Raw genomic sequence first — 16716 nt, forward strand, 5'->3', positions numbered from 1 at the left:
CAGATCACGAAGTCAGGAGATCGAGACCATCCTGGCTAACACGGTGAAACCCCATCTCTACTAAAAAATACAAAAAACTAGCCGGGCGAGGTGGCGGGCGCCTGTAGTCCCAGCTACTCGGGAGGCTGAGGCAGGAGAATGGCGTGAACCCGGGAGGCGGAGCTTGCAGTGAGCTGAGATCCGGCCACTGCACTCCAGCCCGGGCGACAGAGCGAGACTCTGTCTCAAAAAAAAAAAAAAAAAAAAAAAAAAAAAAGAGGAATGGGTCTTTGCCGATGTAATTAAGATGCGGTTGGACAGGATTAGGGCGGGCACTTTATGAGAGGTGTCGTCATAAGAAGAGGAAAATGTCGGCCGGGCGCGGTGGCTCATGCCTATAATCCCAGCACTCTGGGAGGCCGAGGCGGGTGGATCACCTGAGCTCAGGAGTTCGAGACCAGCCTGGCCAACGTGGTGAAACCCTGTCTCTACTAAATATACAAAAATTAGCCAGGCATGGTGGCAGGTGCCTGTAATCCCAGCTACTCGGGAGGCTGAGGCAGGAGAATCGCTTGAACCCGGGGAGGCGGAGGTTGCAGTGAGCTGAGATCACGCCACTGCACTCCAGCCTGGGCGACACAGTGAGACTCCGTCTCAAAACCAGAAAAAGAAGAGGAAAATCTGGACACTGACACCCAGAGGGGAGAAGGCCACATGGAGACGGAGGCACCGATAGGAACCACGGGACCCATGAGCCAAAGGATACAAGGAGCTGCCGGCAGCCACGAGGAGCTGGAGACAGACCAAGACCAACGTCTCCTCAGTACGTCTGGAAGGAACGAATCCTACAGACACCTTGATTTGTGGCTTCTGGCCTCCAGAACTGTGTACCTTCCTGTGCCTTCGTTTGTTTGTTTTTTGGCAGAGTCTTGCTCTTCTCACACAGGTTGCAGAGCAGTGGCGTGATCTCGGCTCACTGCACCCCCCGCCTCCCGGATTGAAGTGATTCTCCTGCCTCAGCCTCCCGAGCGGCTGGGACCACAGGCGCCCGCCACCAAGCCCGGTTAATTTTTTTTTGTATTTTTTTAGTAGAGACGGGGTCTCACCGTGTTAGCCAGGATGGTCTCCATCTCCTGACCTCGTGATCCGCCCATCTCGGCCTCCCAAAGTGCTGGGATGACAGGCGTGATCATTTTTGTGTTTTTGGTAGAGATGGGGCTTTACCATGTTGGCCAGGCTGATCTCGAAGTCCTGACGTCAGGTGATCCGCCCGCCTCGGCCTCCCAAAGTGCTGGGATGACAGGGGCGAGCGACGGCGCCCGGCCCCTTCCTGTGCCTTTAGGCCCCTTATCTGGTGGCGGTTTGTGATGGAAGTTTCCGGAAGCGAGTCCACCCCTTTCCTCCACAGGCCAGGGTGCTCATACCCAGGAGGCGCTGCTGGCCCCTGGCAAAGGACTGCTGTCTTCAAGGGAACCCGGAACGTCCGGAACAGGCAGAGTCACCCAGCATGTGAAAACCAAGTCGGACGTTAGAAAGGAGGGACCCTGGCCACACTCACCACGATCGTGTCGGCCCCGATGACCACGTCGGGCGTCCGCAGGTCCTTCTGCAAGAAAGCAAGATTCCGGTTTAGTGGTGACATGCCGTGGGTCTCACAGAGGAGTGTCCACCCCGTTGGTACGGGCGTGAAACAGCAGCACAGGGTGCAAAGCCAGGCCCACTTTGGAAGTTCAGGCTGGGGACGCTCCAAGTCATGAGCAAGGACACGAGTGGGTGTCCCAGCTGGTCCCCCTGCAGGGACTGGAACGTGGGTGAGGCCGGGGCCCCAGGGGCTGCAGGATCAGGGGTCCGGCCCTCACAGAGCGTCTCACGGGCACCACGGGAAACACAATGCCTGTTGCGTAAGTTTTTGTTCTTCCAGGTTCTACTTGAGGTTGATCCAGGGGCCCCAAGTTGCCCAGAATTAAGGCCAAAAGACTTGACCTGTTCGATGTAATTTCAGAAAAAGGTACTTAGGGCCGGGTGCCGTGGCTCACGCCTGTCATCCCAGCACTTTGGGAGGCTGAGGCGGGTGCATCGCCTGAGGTCAGGAGTTCGAGACCAGCCTGGCCAACACGGTGAAACCCCGTCTCTAAGAAAAATACAAATTTATCAGTCGGGCACCAGTGGAGGTTGCAGTGAGCCGAGATCGCACCGCTGCACTCCAGCCTGGGTGACAGAGCCAGACTCCGTCTCCAACAACAACAACAAAAAAGGCAAGAAAGAAAAAAAAAAAAAGGTATTTAGGGTGATAAAACAAATCCAGATCCAGGTTGGAAATTCAGCCGCAGAGCAGCCGGCAGTCACAGGACATGTGCGTGCAGCTTTGACCTTCATCGCCCCCAGCCCTGGCCTCCCTAAGCTCTGCACTGCCAAAAGCCACAATCAATATTCCTGTCTTCATAGCACTACTCACAACAGCATTCCCTCTAATGGCTTTCTTCCTTTCCTTTTCTCTCTCCTTCCTTCCTTCCCTCCTTCCTTCCTTTAATGTCTTCCTTCCTTCCCTTCCTTCCTTCCTTCCTTCCATCCTTCCTTCCTTTAATGTCTTTCTTCCTTCCTTCCTTTCTTCCCTCCATCCTTCCTTCCTTCCTTTAATGTCTTCCTTCCCTTCTTTCTTTCCTTCCTTTAATGTCTTCCTTCCCTTCCTTCCTTCCTTTAATGTCTTCCTCCCCTCCTTCCTTCCTTTAATGTCTTCCTCCCCTCCTTCCTTCCTTCCTTTAATGTCTTCCTCCCCTCCTTCCTTCCTTCCTTCCTTTCTTTAATGTCTTCCTTCCCTTCCTTCCTTCCTTTAATATCTTCCTCCCCTCCTTCCTTCCTTCCTTCCTTTAATGTCTTCCTTCCCTTCCTTCCTTCCTTTAATGTCTTCCTCCCCTCCTTCCTTCCTTCCTTCCTTTAATGTCTTCCTTCCCTTCCTTCCTTCCTTTAATGTCTTCCTTCCTTCCTTTAATGTCTTCCTCCCCTCCTTCCTTCCTTCCTTCCTTTAATGTCTTCCTCCCCTCCTTCCTTCCTTCCTTCCTTCCTTTAATGTCTTCCTTCCCTTCCTTCCTTCCTTTAATATCTTCCTCCCCTCCTTCCTTCCTTCCTTTAATGTCTTTCTTCCCTTCCTTCCTTCCTTCCTTTAATGTCTTTCTTCCTTCCTTCCCTTCCTTCCTTTCTTTAATGTCTTTCTTCCTTCCTTCCTTCCCTCCCTCCCTCCCTCCCTCCCTCCTTCCTTCCTTCCTTCCTTCCCTCCATCCCTCCCTCCCTCCCTCCTTCCTTCCTTCCTTCCTTCCCTCCTTCCCTCCTTCCTTCCTTTGGAGACAGAGTCTCGCTCTGTCACCCAGGCTGGAGGGCAGTGGCGCCATCTCAGCTCACTACAAGCTCCGCCTCCCAGGTTCCCGCCATTCTCCTGCCTCAGCCTCCCGAGTAGCTGGGACTACAGGCACCTGCCACTACCTACAGGCACCCGCCACCACGCCCAGCCAATTTTTGTATGTGTGTTTTTAGTAGAGACGGGGTTTCACCGTGTTAGCCAGGATGGTCTTGATCTCCTGACCTCGTGATCTGCCCGCCTCGGCCTCACAAAGTGCTGGGATTACAGGTGTGAGCCACCGCACCCGGCCCTCTAATGTATCTCTTATTATTAAGTGCCATGGCGTATTGTATGGTAACACACATCAACAGGGGAGCTACATTTACTCTATATCCTAAATGATAGTATTACATTCTCTGTAACAGCAAGTTACAACATATAGTAATAGCTGCGTTAATTTTATACATTGTGACTCATATATTAATTGGAGTCATACATTATATAACATATAGTAATGGATAAGCTACATGACTTCTCTATCCTAAATGACAGGAGTGTATTAATTATAATAGTGTATTACGGCCGGGCGCGGTGGCTCACACCTGTAATCTCAACACTTTGGGAGGCCGACGCAGGTGGATCACCTGAGGTCAGGAGTTGGAGACCAGCCTGGCCAACATGGTGAAGCTCCACCTCTACTAAAATAATAGTGTATTACATAGTAGCATATAGTAACAGATAAGTGACGTAATTCTACATGATGATCCAATTATGTTAATTGTCATAGTGTATTACATAGTCTCACACAGTAACACATACTAATTCTGTGTATCGCAACACATACTGATAGATGTTAATTCTATATTGTAACTGATATTACTATATTAATTGCAATATTACATTCATAACATAGTAACAGATAAGCTACATGAATCTTAAATCTTAAATGATAGTAGTATATTAATTATAATTGTATATTGCATTGTAGCATATAGGAACACATAAACTACATAATTCTATATTAGAAATGATGTTACATTAATTGCAATCAGATATTACATAGTGGCACGGTAATAAGCTACATAATTCTATATCATACTATTACAATATATAATACTATTATATTAATTGTAGAATATTACAACACATAGTAATACTGGACATTAATTGTATACCATAAATGATACTATTATATTAATTGCAAGATAATATTATAACACATAGTAATAAACTACATTAATTGTATATCATAAATGACACTATTATATTAATTGCAAGATAAATTATTTTTTATTTTTTGGACACGGAGTCTTGCTCTATCGCCCAGGCGGGAGTGCAGTGGCATGATCTCGGCTCACTGCAACTTCCATCTCCCGGGTTCATGCAATTCTCCTGCCTCAGCCTGCTGAGTAGCTGGGATTACAGGCGTGCACCACCACGCCCAGATAATTTTTGTATTTTCAGTAGAGATGGGATTTCACCATGTTGGCCAGACTGGTGTTGAATTCCTGACCTCAGGTGATCCGCCCGCCTTGGCCTCCCAAAGTGTTGGGATTATAGGCGTGAGCCACCGCGCCCGACCATAAGAGATTAGAATACATAGTAATAGATAAGCTACATTAATTGAATATCATACATGATACTATTCATATCAATTGCAAGAGAATATAACACATAGTAATAATCTACATTAATTCTAGATCATAAATGATGCTGATATCAATTGCAAGAGAATATTAAAACATATAGTAATAGATGAGCTACATTAATTCTATATCATAAATGATGCTATGATATCAATTGCAAGAGAATATAACACATAGTAATAATCTACATTAATTCTAGATCATAAATGATGCTATGATATCAATTGCAAGAGAATATAACACATAGTAATAATCTACATTAATTCTAGATCATAAATGATGCTATGATATCAATTGCAAGAGAATATAACACATAGTAATAATCTACATTAGTTCTATATCATAAATGATACTGATATCAATTGCAAGAGAATATAACACATAGTAATAATCTACATTAATTCTAGATCATAAATGATGCTATGATATCAATTGCAAGAGAATATAACACATAGTAATAATCTACATTAATTCTGTATCATAAATGATGCTATGATATCAATTGCAAAAGAATATTGTAACATATAGTAATAGATAAGCTACATTAATTCTATATCATAAATGATGCTATATCAATTGCAAGCGAATAACATAGTAACAGATAAGCTACATTAATTCTATATCATAAATGATACTATGATATCAATTGCAAGAGAATATAACACATATAGTAATAATCTACATTAATTCTATATCATAAATGATGCTATATCAATTGCAAGAGAATAACACAGTAACAGATAAGCTACATTAATTCTAGATCATAAATGATGCTATGATATCAATTGCAAGAGAATATAACACATAGTAATAATCTACATTAATTCTAGATCATAAATGATGCTATGATATCAATTGCAAGAGAATATAACACATAGTAATAATCTACATTAATTCTATATCATAAATGATACTGATATCAATTGCAAGAGAATATAACACATAGTAATAATCTACATTAATTCTAGATCATAAATGATGCTATGATATCAATTGCAAGAGAATATAACACATAGTAATAATCTACATTAATTCTGTATCATAAATGATGCTATGATATCAATTGCAAAAGAATATTGTAACATATAGTAATAGATAAGCTACATTAATTCTATATCATAAATGATGCTATATCAATTGCAAGAGAATAACATAGTAACAGATAAGCTACATTAATTCTATATCATAAATGATACTATGATATCAATTGCAAGAGAATATAACACATATAGTAATAATCTACATTAATTCTATATCATAAATGATGCTATATCAATTGCAAGAGAATAACACAGTAACAGATAAGCTACATTAATTCTAGATCATAAATGATGCTATGATATCAATTGCAAGAGAATATAACACATAGTAATAATCTACATTAATTCTAGATCATAAATGATGCTATGATATCAATTCCAAGAGAATATAACACATAGTAATAATCTACATTAATTCTAGATCATAAATGATGCTATGATATCAATTGCAAGAGAATATAACACATATAGTAATAATCTACATTAATTCTGTATCATAAATGATGCTACATCAATTGCAAGAGAATAACATAGTAACAGATAAGCTTCATTAATTCTATATCATAAATGATACTATGATATCAATTGCAAGAGAATATAACACATATAGTAATAATCTACATTAATTCTGTATCATAAATGATGCTACATCAATTGCAAGAGAATAACATAGTAACAGATAAGCTACATTAATTCTATATCATAAATGATACTATGATATCAATTGCAAGAGAATATAACACATATAGTAATAATCTACATTAATTCTGTATCATAAATGATGCTACATCAATTGCAAGAGAATAACATAGTAAGAGATAAGCTACATTAATTCTATATCATAAATGATACTATGATATCAATTGCAAGAGAATATAACACATATAGTAATAATCTACATTAATTCTGTATCATAAATGATGCTACATCAATTGCAAGAGAATAACATAGTAACAGATAAGGTACATTAATTCTATATCATAAATGATACTATGATATCAATTGCAAGAGAATATAACACATATAGTAATAATCTACATTAATTCTATATCATAAATGATGCTACATCAATTGCAAGAGAATAACATAGTAACAGATAAGCTACATTAATTCTATATCATAAATGATACTATGATATCAATTGCAAGAGAATATAACACATATAGTAATAATCTACATTAATTCTGTATCATAAATGATGCTACATCAATTGCAAGAGAATAACATAGTAACAGATAAGGTACATTAATTCTATATCATAAATGATACTATGATATCAATTGCAAGAGAATATAACACATATAGTAATAATCTACATTAATTCTGTATCATAAATGATGCTACATCAATTGCAAGAGAATAACATAGTAGCAGATAAGGTACATTAATTCTATATCATAAATGATACTATGATATCAATTGCAAGAGAATGTAACACATATAGTAATAATCTACATTAATTCTGTATCATAAATGATACTATTATCTAAGTAACTATTAGGTTACTTGCAACAGCGCATTACATTGTAACATAGTAATAGCTCAGCTGTGGCACCAACTGTATCTTGTGAATGACACTTATTTGTATCATGGATATTTAGCACCTGCAAATCCCCTCGTCAGAGCAAAGGAATTTTCATGGGGGCAGAAGGGCAGGGGGCCCCTTGCCTGGTGCATCCGGGTGGCCACCTCCAAGGCCTTCTGCTTGGCGGTCTCCATGGCGTACTCGTACGGAGTGGCGAAGGAGGCTTTGTCCAGCTTCTCTTTAAACCTGGAGGGGACCACCTCAAACCTCAGACCCTGCAACAGAAGAAAAAGGGGTCAGGAGGGTCAACGAAAGAGCCTAAGAAAACGGAACGGAACAGAACATGCAAGATTGGCAGGAGATGTTGGCTACACGCCCCGATCTTCTCCTCCATCCACCGAACCTTCCCTGAGTGTGGCCGGGGAGTCGGAAACTCACCAGAGCTTTCCCTAAGTGTGGTTAGGGGCCTTCAGGGACTGACCGGGGGCCTTCCTGGCTCTCGACGGAAGACATTGGCAAAGGAAGAAGCCAGGAACGAAGAGGCCAGCGGGGAAGGATTGACTCAGGCCCTGAACGCATGAGTCAATGGTGGCAGAGGGTTCCCGGAGCCCTGATGGTTGGGGTAAAACCATCCTGCCCACAGGAAGTTCAGGAAAAATGCCAGCAGTGATGGCTGCGGGAAAGGAAGCAATGATGGCTCTGAGTCAATCCCTGGTACCCAGGAAGAGAAAACAGCATCCCTGGGGAGGCCTGGTCTGAGAGGTAGTGATCCCCGCAGAGACTGTGGGGTCAGGAATGACGGTGGTAAATGCCCCCAGTGGGGGTGCCCCTGGCTGTCACAACCTGCCAGGGCTCAGGGAACTCCGCATCTCCCCCTCTGACAGACAAGCATCGTCATCTTGGACACACACCCCCATGTTGGACACACACCGTCATCTTGGACAGACACCACCATCGTGGACAGACACCCCCATCTGGGACAGACACCGCCATCTTGGACACACCCCATCATCTTGGACATACACCGTCATCGTGGACACACACCGCCATCGTGGACACACACCGCCATCGTGGACACACACCGCCATCGTGGACACACACCCCCATCGTGGACACACACCGCCATCGTGGACACACACCGCCATCGTGGACAGACACCGCCATCGTGGACACACACCCCCATCGTGGACACACACCGCCATCGTGGACACACACCGCCATAGTGGACAGACACCGCCATCTTGGACACACACCGCCATCTTGGACACACACCACCATCGTGGACACACACCCCTATCTTGGACACACACCGCCATCGTGGACACACACCGCCATCGTGGACAGACACCCCCATCTGGCACAGACACCGCCATCTTGGACACACCCCATCATCTTGGACATACACCGTCATCGTGGACACACACCCCCATCGTGGACACACACCGCCATCGTGGACACACACCGCCATCGTGGACAGACACCGCCATCGTGAACACACACCGCCATAGTGGACAGACACCGCCATCTTGGACACACACCGCCATCTTGGACACACACCGCCATCGTGGACACACACCCCTATCTTGGACACACACCGCCATCGTGGACACACACCGCCATCGTGGACAGACACCGCCATAGTGGACAGACACCGCCATCGTGGACAGACACCGCCATCGTGGACACACACCGCCATCGTGGACACACACCGCCATCGTGGACACACACCCCCATCGTGGACACACACCGCCATCGTGGACACACACCGTCATCTTGGACACACACCGCCATCTTGGACACACACCGCCATCGTGGACACACACCGCCATCGTGGACAGACACCGCCATCGTGGACACACACCGCCATCGTGGACACACACCGCCATCGTGGACAGACACCGCCATCGTGGACAGACACCGCCATAGTGGACACACACCGCCATCGTGGACAGACACCGCCATCTTGGACACACACGGTCAACTTGGACACATACTGCCATCTTGGACGCATATCACCATCTTGAACACACACCGCCATCTTGGACATGCACGGCCAACTTGGACACATATCACCATCTTGGACACATACTGCCAACTTGGACACGCACGGCCATCTTGGACACGCACGGCCAACTTGGACAAGTGCCACCATTTTTTTTTTTTTTTTTTGAGACGGAGTCTCGCTTTGTCGCCCAGGCTGGAGTGCAGTGGCCGGATCTCAGCTCACCGCAAGCCCCACCTCCCGGGTTTATGCCATTCTCCTGCCTCAGCCTCCCGAGTAGCTCGGACTACAGGCGCCCGCCACCTCGCCCGGCTAGTTTTTTGTATTTTTTTAGTAGAGACGGGGTTTCACCGTGTTAGCCAGGATGGTCTCGATCTCCTGACCTCGTGATCCGCCCGTCTCGGCCTCCCAAAGTGCTGGGATTACAGGCTTGAGCCACCGCGCCCGGCCTAAGTGCCACCATTTTAAGTTCCCTTGATTAAAAACCGCCTAAAACCAGCCCCAAATCATGAGCCTCATGGCTAATGTCAGCATGACCAGAAACAGTCAAACCCTGAAATAAACCACTGTGACCAGAAACATCCCAAGGCCAAGATAAGCTCCCCTCAGACCAGAGACATTCCAACCCATCAGTCAACTTTGCCTCACACAGAAACATTCCGAGCCCGCCATAGGCTTCCCTTCCTAAACCCTTAAGTACCCTCAGTCTGTAAGAGAACGCTCCCGACCGAACGCCGCCGGAAGCCCCCCTCAGGCTTATTCTCCAAAATAAATCTGTCTTTGACTGTGAAGCTGCTTTTCTTGTTTCATCTTTCTTCAACTCTTACACCCTCCTCAGCCCTCCTCACCTCTTGAAGGCGTACCCAGATCCTGGCCCCAACGCCCATCCTGGTCTTCAGGGCACCAGTCACCAAGCCCTGGACCTGCCCCGCAGACCTCAACCCCAGATCACGTAGACTCCTGCCTTATGCCCCGTCACCCCCCATCATGGAGACCCATGCCTTCTGTAAGGCACCCAGACCATTCTCATCCCCGTCACTAGGCCCAGGCACGTGGGGTCCCCTCTCCCAGGTACCAGACCTCCTGTCCTTAGTTCCCAAGAGCAGACTCCTGCCCACTGCTCTATCCATAGGCAACCAGTAACTACCCCACCATCACTAATAACTTTTCTGCCATCACCAGTAACTACTCCCCACCACCAGTAACTACCCCCATCACCAGTAACTACCCCCATCACCAGTAACTACCCCATCACCAGTAACTAACCCCCATCACCAGTAACTACCCCCATCAACAGTAACTACCCCCATCACCACCAGTAACTATCCCCATCACCAGTAGCTAACCCCCATCACCAGTAGCTAACCCCCATCACCAGTAGCTAACCCCTATCACCAGTAACTACCCCACATCACCAGTAACTACCCTGCATCACCAGTAACTATCCCTCATCACCAGTAACTGCCCTCCATCACCAGTGAGGGTAGTACCCCCCATCACCAGTAACTACCCCCCATCACCAGTAACTACCCCCCATCACCAGTAACTACCCCCCATCACCAGTAACTACCCCCATCACCAGTAACTACCCCACATCACCAGTAACTACTCCCCATCACCAGTAACTACCCCCCATCACCAGTAACTACCCCCATCACCAGTAACTACCCCCATCACCAGTAACTACTCCCCATCACCAGTAACTACCCCCCATCACCAGTAACTACCCCCCATCACCAGTAACTACTCCCATCACCAGTAACTATCCCCATCACCAATAACTACCCCCCATCACCAGTAACTACCCCCATCACCAGTAACTATCCCCATCACCAGTAACTACCCCCCATCACCAGTTACTACCCCCCATCACCAGTAACTATCCCCATCACCAGTAACTACCCCCCATCACCAGTAACTACCCCTATCACCAGTAACTACCCCTCATCACCAGTAACTGCCCCCCATCACCAGTGAGGATAGTACCTCCCATCACCAGTAACTACCGCCCATCACCAGTAACTATCCCATATCACCAGTAACTACCCCACATCACCAGTAACCATCCCCCCATCAACAGTAACTACCCCCATCACCAGTAACTACCCCCCATCACCAGTAGCTATCCCATATCACCAGTAACCATCTCCCCATCACCAGTAACTACCCCCATCACCAGTAACTACCCCCCATCACCAGTAACTACCCCCATCACCAGTAACTATGCCATATCACCAGTAACTACCCCCATCACCAGTAACTACCCCCCATCACCAGTAACTACCCCCATCACCAGTAACTATGCCATATCACCAGTAACTACCCCCATCACCAGTAACTACTCCTCATCACCAGTAACTACCCCCATCACCAGTAACTACCCCCATCACCAGTAACTATGCCATATCACCAGTAACTACCCCCATCACCAGTAACTACCCCCCATCACCAGTAACTACCCCCATCACCAGTAACTATGCCATATCACCAGTAACTACCCCCATCACCAGTAACTACTCCCCATCACCAGTAACTACCCCCATCACCAGTAACTACTCCCCACCACCAGTAACTATCCCATATCACCAGTAACTACCCCCATCACCAGTAACTACCCCATATCACCGGTAACTGCCCACCATCACCAGTGAGGGTAGTACCCCCCCATCACCAGTAATACCCCCCATCACCAGTAACTACCCCTCATCACCAGTAACTGCCCCCCATCACCAGTAACTACCCCCATCACCAGTAACTATCCCCATCACCAGTAACTACCCCCCATCACCAATAACTACCCCCCATCACCAGTAACTAACCCCCATCACCAGTAACTATATCCCATCACCAGTAACCATCCCCCCATCACCAGTAACCATCCCCCCATCAACAGTAACTATCTCCCATCACCAGTAACTATCCCACATCACCTATAACTATCCCCCATCACCAGTAACTACCCCCATCACCAGTAACTATCCCTTCATCACTAGACCCTCTCCTCCATGTCATTAGGGCTCCAGAGAGAGGCAGACACCCACTGCCTAGGCCCACTACCACCCGCAATAAGATCCCCACGGGGGCACCAGGAAACACTTCCCACACCCCAACGATGAAGCCCAACCTTCAGACACAGGGCTCACTCCATCCCTAGAAGTCCTGGATCACTCACCTCCCCAATCCCCAGGGGTCCCAGGTCACTCCCCTCCCCCATCCCTAGGGAGTCCCGGGTCACTCTCCCTTCCCCCATCCCTAGGGGGTCCTGGGTCACTGTGCCCTCCCCATTCCTAGGGGGTCCTGGGTCACTCTGCTCTCCCTCATCACTAGGGGGGTCCTGGGTTAGTCTCCCCATCCCCATCCCTAGGGGTCCTGGGTCACGCTCCCCTTCCCCATCGCTAGGGGTCCTGGGTCACACTGCCCTCCCCATTCCTAGGGGTCCCAGGTTACTGTCCCCAACCCCATGCCTAGGGCTCCTAGGTCACTCTCCCCTTCCCCATCCCTAGGGGTCCCGGGTTAGTCTCCCCACCACCATCCCTAGGGGTCCTGGGTCACTCTGTCCTTCCCATTCCTAGGGGTCCCAGGTTACTCTCCCCAACCCCATGCCTAGGGGCTCCTAGGTCACTCTCCCCAACCCCATGCCTAGGGGTCCTGGGTCACTCTTCCCAACCCCATCCCTAGGAGGTCCCGGGTTAGTCTCCCCACCACCATCCCTAGGGGTCCTGGGTGACTCTGCCCTCCCCATCTCTAGGGGTCCCGGGTTACTCTCCCCTCCCACATCCCTGGGGGGTCCCAGGTCACTCTGCCCTCCCCCATTCCTAGGGGCCTGGGTTACTCTCCCCTCCCCCACCCCTAGGGGCTCCTGGGTGACTCAGCCCTCCCCAACCCTAGGGGTCCCGGGTTACTCTCCCCGTCCCCATCCCTGGGGGTTCTGGGTCAGTCTGCCCTCCCCATTCCTAGGGGTCCGGGATCACTCTCCCCAACCCCATCCCTAGGGGTCCTGGGTTACTCTCCTCACCCCCAACCCTGGGGGTCCCGCGTCACTCTGCCCTCCAAATTCCTAGGGGTCCTGGGTTACTCTCCCCCACTCCCCCATCCCTAGGGGTCCCGGCTTACTCTCCCCTCCCACATCCCTGGGGGTCCCAGGTCACTCTGCCCTCCCCATTCCTAGGGGCCTGGGTTACTCTCCCCTCCCCCGTCCCTAGGGGCTCCTGGGTGACTCAGCCCTCCCCAACCCTAGGGGTCCCGGGTTACTCTCCGCGTCCCCATCCATGGGGGTCCAGGGTCAGACTGCTCTCCCCACCCCTAGGGGCTCCTGGGTGACTCAGCCCTCCCCATTCCTAGGGGTCCCGGGTTACTCTCCCCGTCCCCATCCATGGGGGTCCAGGGTCAGACTGCTCTCCCCACCCCTAGGGGTCCTCGGTCACTCTACCCTCTCCATTCCTAGGGGTCCCGAGTTACTCTCTCCTTCCCCATCCCTAAGGGGTCGCAGGTCACTCCCCACCCCCATCCCTCGGGGGTCCCGGGTTACTCTCCCCTCCCCCATCCCTGGAGCTTCCGGGTCACTCTCCCCAACCGCATCCCTGGGGGTCCCGGGTCACTCTGCCCTCCCCCATCCCTCAGGGTCTCGGGTCACTCTCCCATCCCTACCCCTCGGGTTCCTGGGTCTCTGGGCCCTCCTGGGTTCAGCCCCTCCGCCCCCTGCCCCCTGCCCCCTGCCCCGCCCAGGCCCAGGCCGCACCGCGTTGCTGAGGATCTCCTGACGGCGCGGGGAGGCGCTGGCCAGCACCACGCGCTTGTGCAGCAGCTTCCCGATCACCGGGCACAGCACCATGGCGCCCACGCCGGGAGCCGGGAGTCCGCGGAGCAGAGCCCAGAGCCCGCGGTGAGCGCAGCTGCAAAAAACGGCGGCCAGAGTCCCGCCTCCGCGAGGCCACGCCCCGCCCGCCTCCGCGAGGCCACGCCCCGTCCAGGTCTTCATTGCCTTCCTCGCCAGGCCTCGCCCACTCCAAGCCTCCATTGGCTTCCCCGTGAGGCCACGCCCAGTCCATGCCTTCATTGGCCTCCCCGCGATGCCCCGCCCCGGCCTCGCCGTCGTTGTCCTCCCCTTCAGGCCACGCCCACTCCACGCCTCCATTGGCCTCCCCGTGAGGCCACGCCCAGTCCATGCCTTCATTGGCCTCCCCGCGATGCCCCGCCCCGGCCTCGCCGTCGTTGCCCTCCCCTCCAGGCCACGCCCACTCCACGCCTCCATTGGCTTCCCCATGAAGCCACGCCCAGTCCATGCCTTCATTGGCCTCCCCGCGATGCCCCGCCCCGGCCTCGCCGTCGTTGCCCTCCCCTCCAGGCCACGCCCACTCCACGCCTCCATTGGTCTCCCCGTGAGGCCACGCCCAGGCCACACCCCCGCCCGACTCCCCTCGGGCACCGCCCCGGCCTCGCAGTGAAGCACCGCCCCCAGCTCCGCCTCCCGGGCCCTGTCCCCGCCCCTGGCGCTCGCCCCGCCCCTCCCCGCCCCGCCCGCAGCGCCAAGACTGACAATCCCGCAGGACGCGCCAGCAGCTGGGGGTCCCCCAGGGAGGAAAGGCCGGCGTGGATTCCTGGGGTTCCTTGCAGGCGCGGCGTGGGGAGTGGAAATGCTGGGGTTCCCGCGGCTGCGGTTGTGAGCAGCGGTGGGGGGTGGGGTGTTCTTACCCGAAAGTGGGGGGGCCAGGCTCAGAGATGGGGGTCTTGTGGGCGCCATCTTGGGGAACGTAGAGATGGGGGGCTCCCCGCGGGCCCGGTGGGGGGGGCGTGGAGATGGCGGGGGGTATCCACGGGCCTGGTGGGAGGGGCGTAGAGATGGGGGGTTCCCCACGAGCCTGGTGGGAGGGGCGTGGATATGAGGGTCCCCCCCGGGTGAGGGGCGTGGAGATGGGGGTCCGCGCGGGTCTGGTGGGAGGGGAGTGGATATGAGGGTCCTCGCGGGCCTGGTGAGAGGGGCGTGGATATGAGGGTTCCCCCGGGCCTGGTGGGAGGGGTGTGGAGATGGGGTCCCCGTGGGTCTGGTGAGAGGGGCGTGGATATGAGGGTCCCCCCGGGTCTGGTGGGAGGAGTGTGGAGATGGGGTCCCCGCGGGTCTGGTGGGAGGGGCGTGGATATGAGGGTCCCCGCGGGCCTGGTGGGAGGGGCGTGGATATGAGGGTCCCCGCGGGCCTGGTGGGAGGGGCGTGGATATGAGGGTCCCCGAGGGCCTGGTGGGAGGGGCGTGGATATGGGGGTCCTCGCGGGCCTGGTGGGAGGGGCGTGGATATGAGGGTCCCCGAGGGCCTGGTGGGAGGGGCGTGGATATGGGGGTCCCGGCGGGACTGGTGGGAATGGCGTGGAGAAGGGGACCCCTCCAGGACCGGTGGGAGGGGCGTGGAGATGGGGTCCCCGTGGGGATGGTGGGAGGGGTTTGGAGATGAGGGTCCCCGCAAGAATGCTGGGAGGGGTATGGAGATGGGGTCCCCGCGGGCCGGGTGGGAGGGGCGTGGATATGGGGCCGTCCGCGGGCCTGGTGGGAGGGGCGTGGAGATGGGGTCCCTGCGGGCCTGGTGGGAGGGGCGTGGAGATGAGGGGGTCCCTCCAGGACGGGTGGGAGGGGTGTGGAGATGGGGTCCCCGCGGGCGTGGTGGGAGGGACGTGGATATGGGGGTCCCCGCGGGACTGGTGGGAATGGCGAGAAGGGGGCCCCTCCTTGACCGGTGGGAGGGGCGTGGAGATGGGGTCCCCGCGGGGATGGTGGGAGGGGCGTGGAGATGGGGTCCCCGTGGGGATGGTGGGAGAGGTTTGGAGATGAGGGTCCCCGCGAGAATGCTGGGAAGGGTATGGAGATGGGGGTCCCCGCGGGCTGGGTGGGAGGGGTGTGGAAGAAGGTGGGGGTCCTTGTGGGAGGGGCGTGGACATTGGGGATCCGCGCGCCTGGTGATGGGCGCGGCGTGGGGACCCCCTGTGGGCTCAGGGATGGGACCAGAGCGGGCGCTGCGAGGTCAGGGACGCCCTGGTGGTCTCGGCTGCACCTTCCCTCCCTAAACGGACCCCACCCCCAGGCAGCGGGTCCCTTGCGCGCCGCAGGCTGCAGGGGGCGCGCGTGAGCTGTGCCTGGATTTTTCTTAACCCGCCCCCACCCAGAGCCCAGCCGCACCTGCTCCACATAAACCCAACGTGGCCTG

The 16716-nt window shown here is 52.0% G+C and overlaps 1 protein-coding gene across 6 annotated transcripts in view; it reads right to left on the minus strand.

Annotated features, from left to right (window-relative positions):
- Positions 1 to 14436, minus strand: part of LOC141406856 (probable bifunctional dTTP/UTP pyrophosphatase/methyltransferase protein) — a 49724-nt gene extending 35288 nt beyond the window's left edge. For all 6 annotated transcript variants that reach the window (XR_012429876.1, XR_012429877.1, XM_074029239.1 and 3 more), the window contains exons 1-3: positions 14265 to 14436; positions 7668 to 7799; positions 1538 to 1585 (exon numbers count right to left, since the gene is read on the minus strand). Coding sequence is in view for 4 of the 6 variants with exons in the window: in XM_074029239.1 (XP_073885340.1) it covers positions 1538 to 1585; positions 7668 to 7799; positions 14265 to 14357 (273 nt within the window). In the remaining 2 variants the exon portion in view is untranslated. The remainder of the gene's footprint in view (positions 1 to 1537; positions 1586 to 7667; positions 7800 to 14264) is intronic.
- Between the last annotated feature and the right edge of the window lie 2280 nt (positions 14437 to 16716).

This window comes from Macaca fascicularis, chromosome X (assembly GCF_037993035.2).
Source record: "Macaca fascicularis isolate 582-1 chromosome X, T2T-MFA8v1.1".
NCBI lineage: Eukaryota > Metazoa > Chordata > Mammalia > Primates > Cercopithecidae > Macaca > Macaca fascicularis.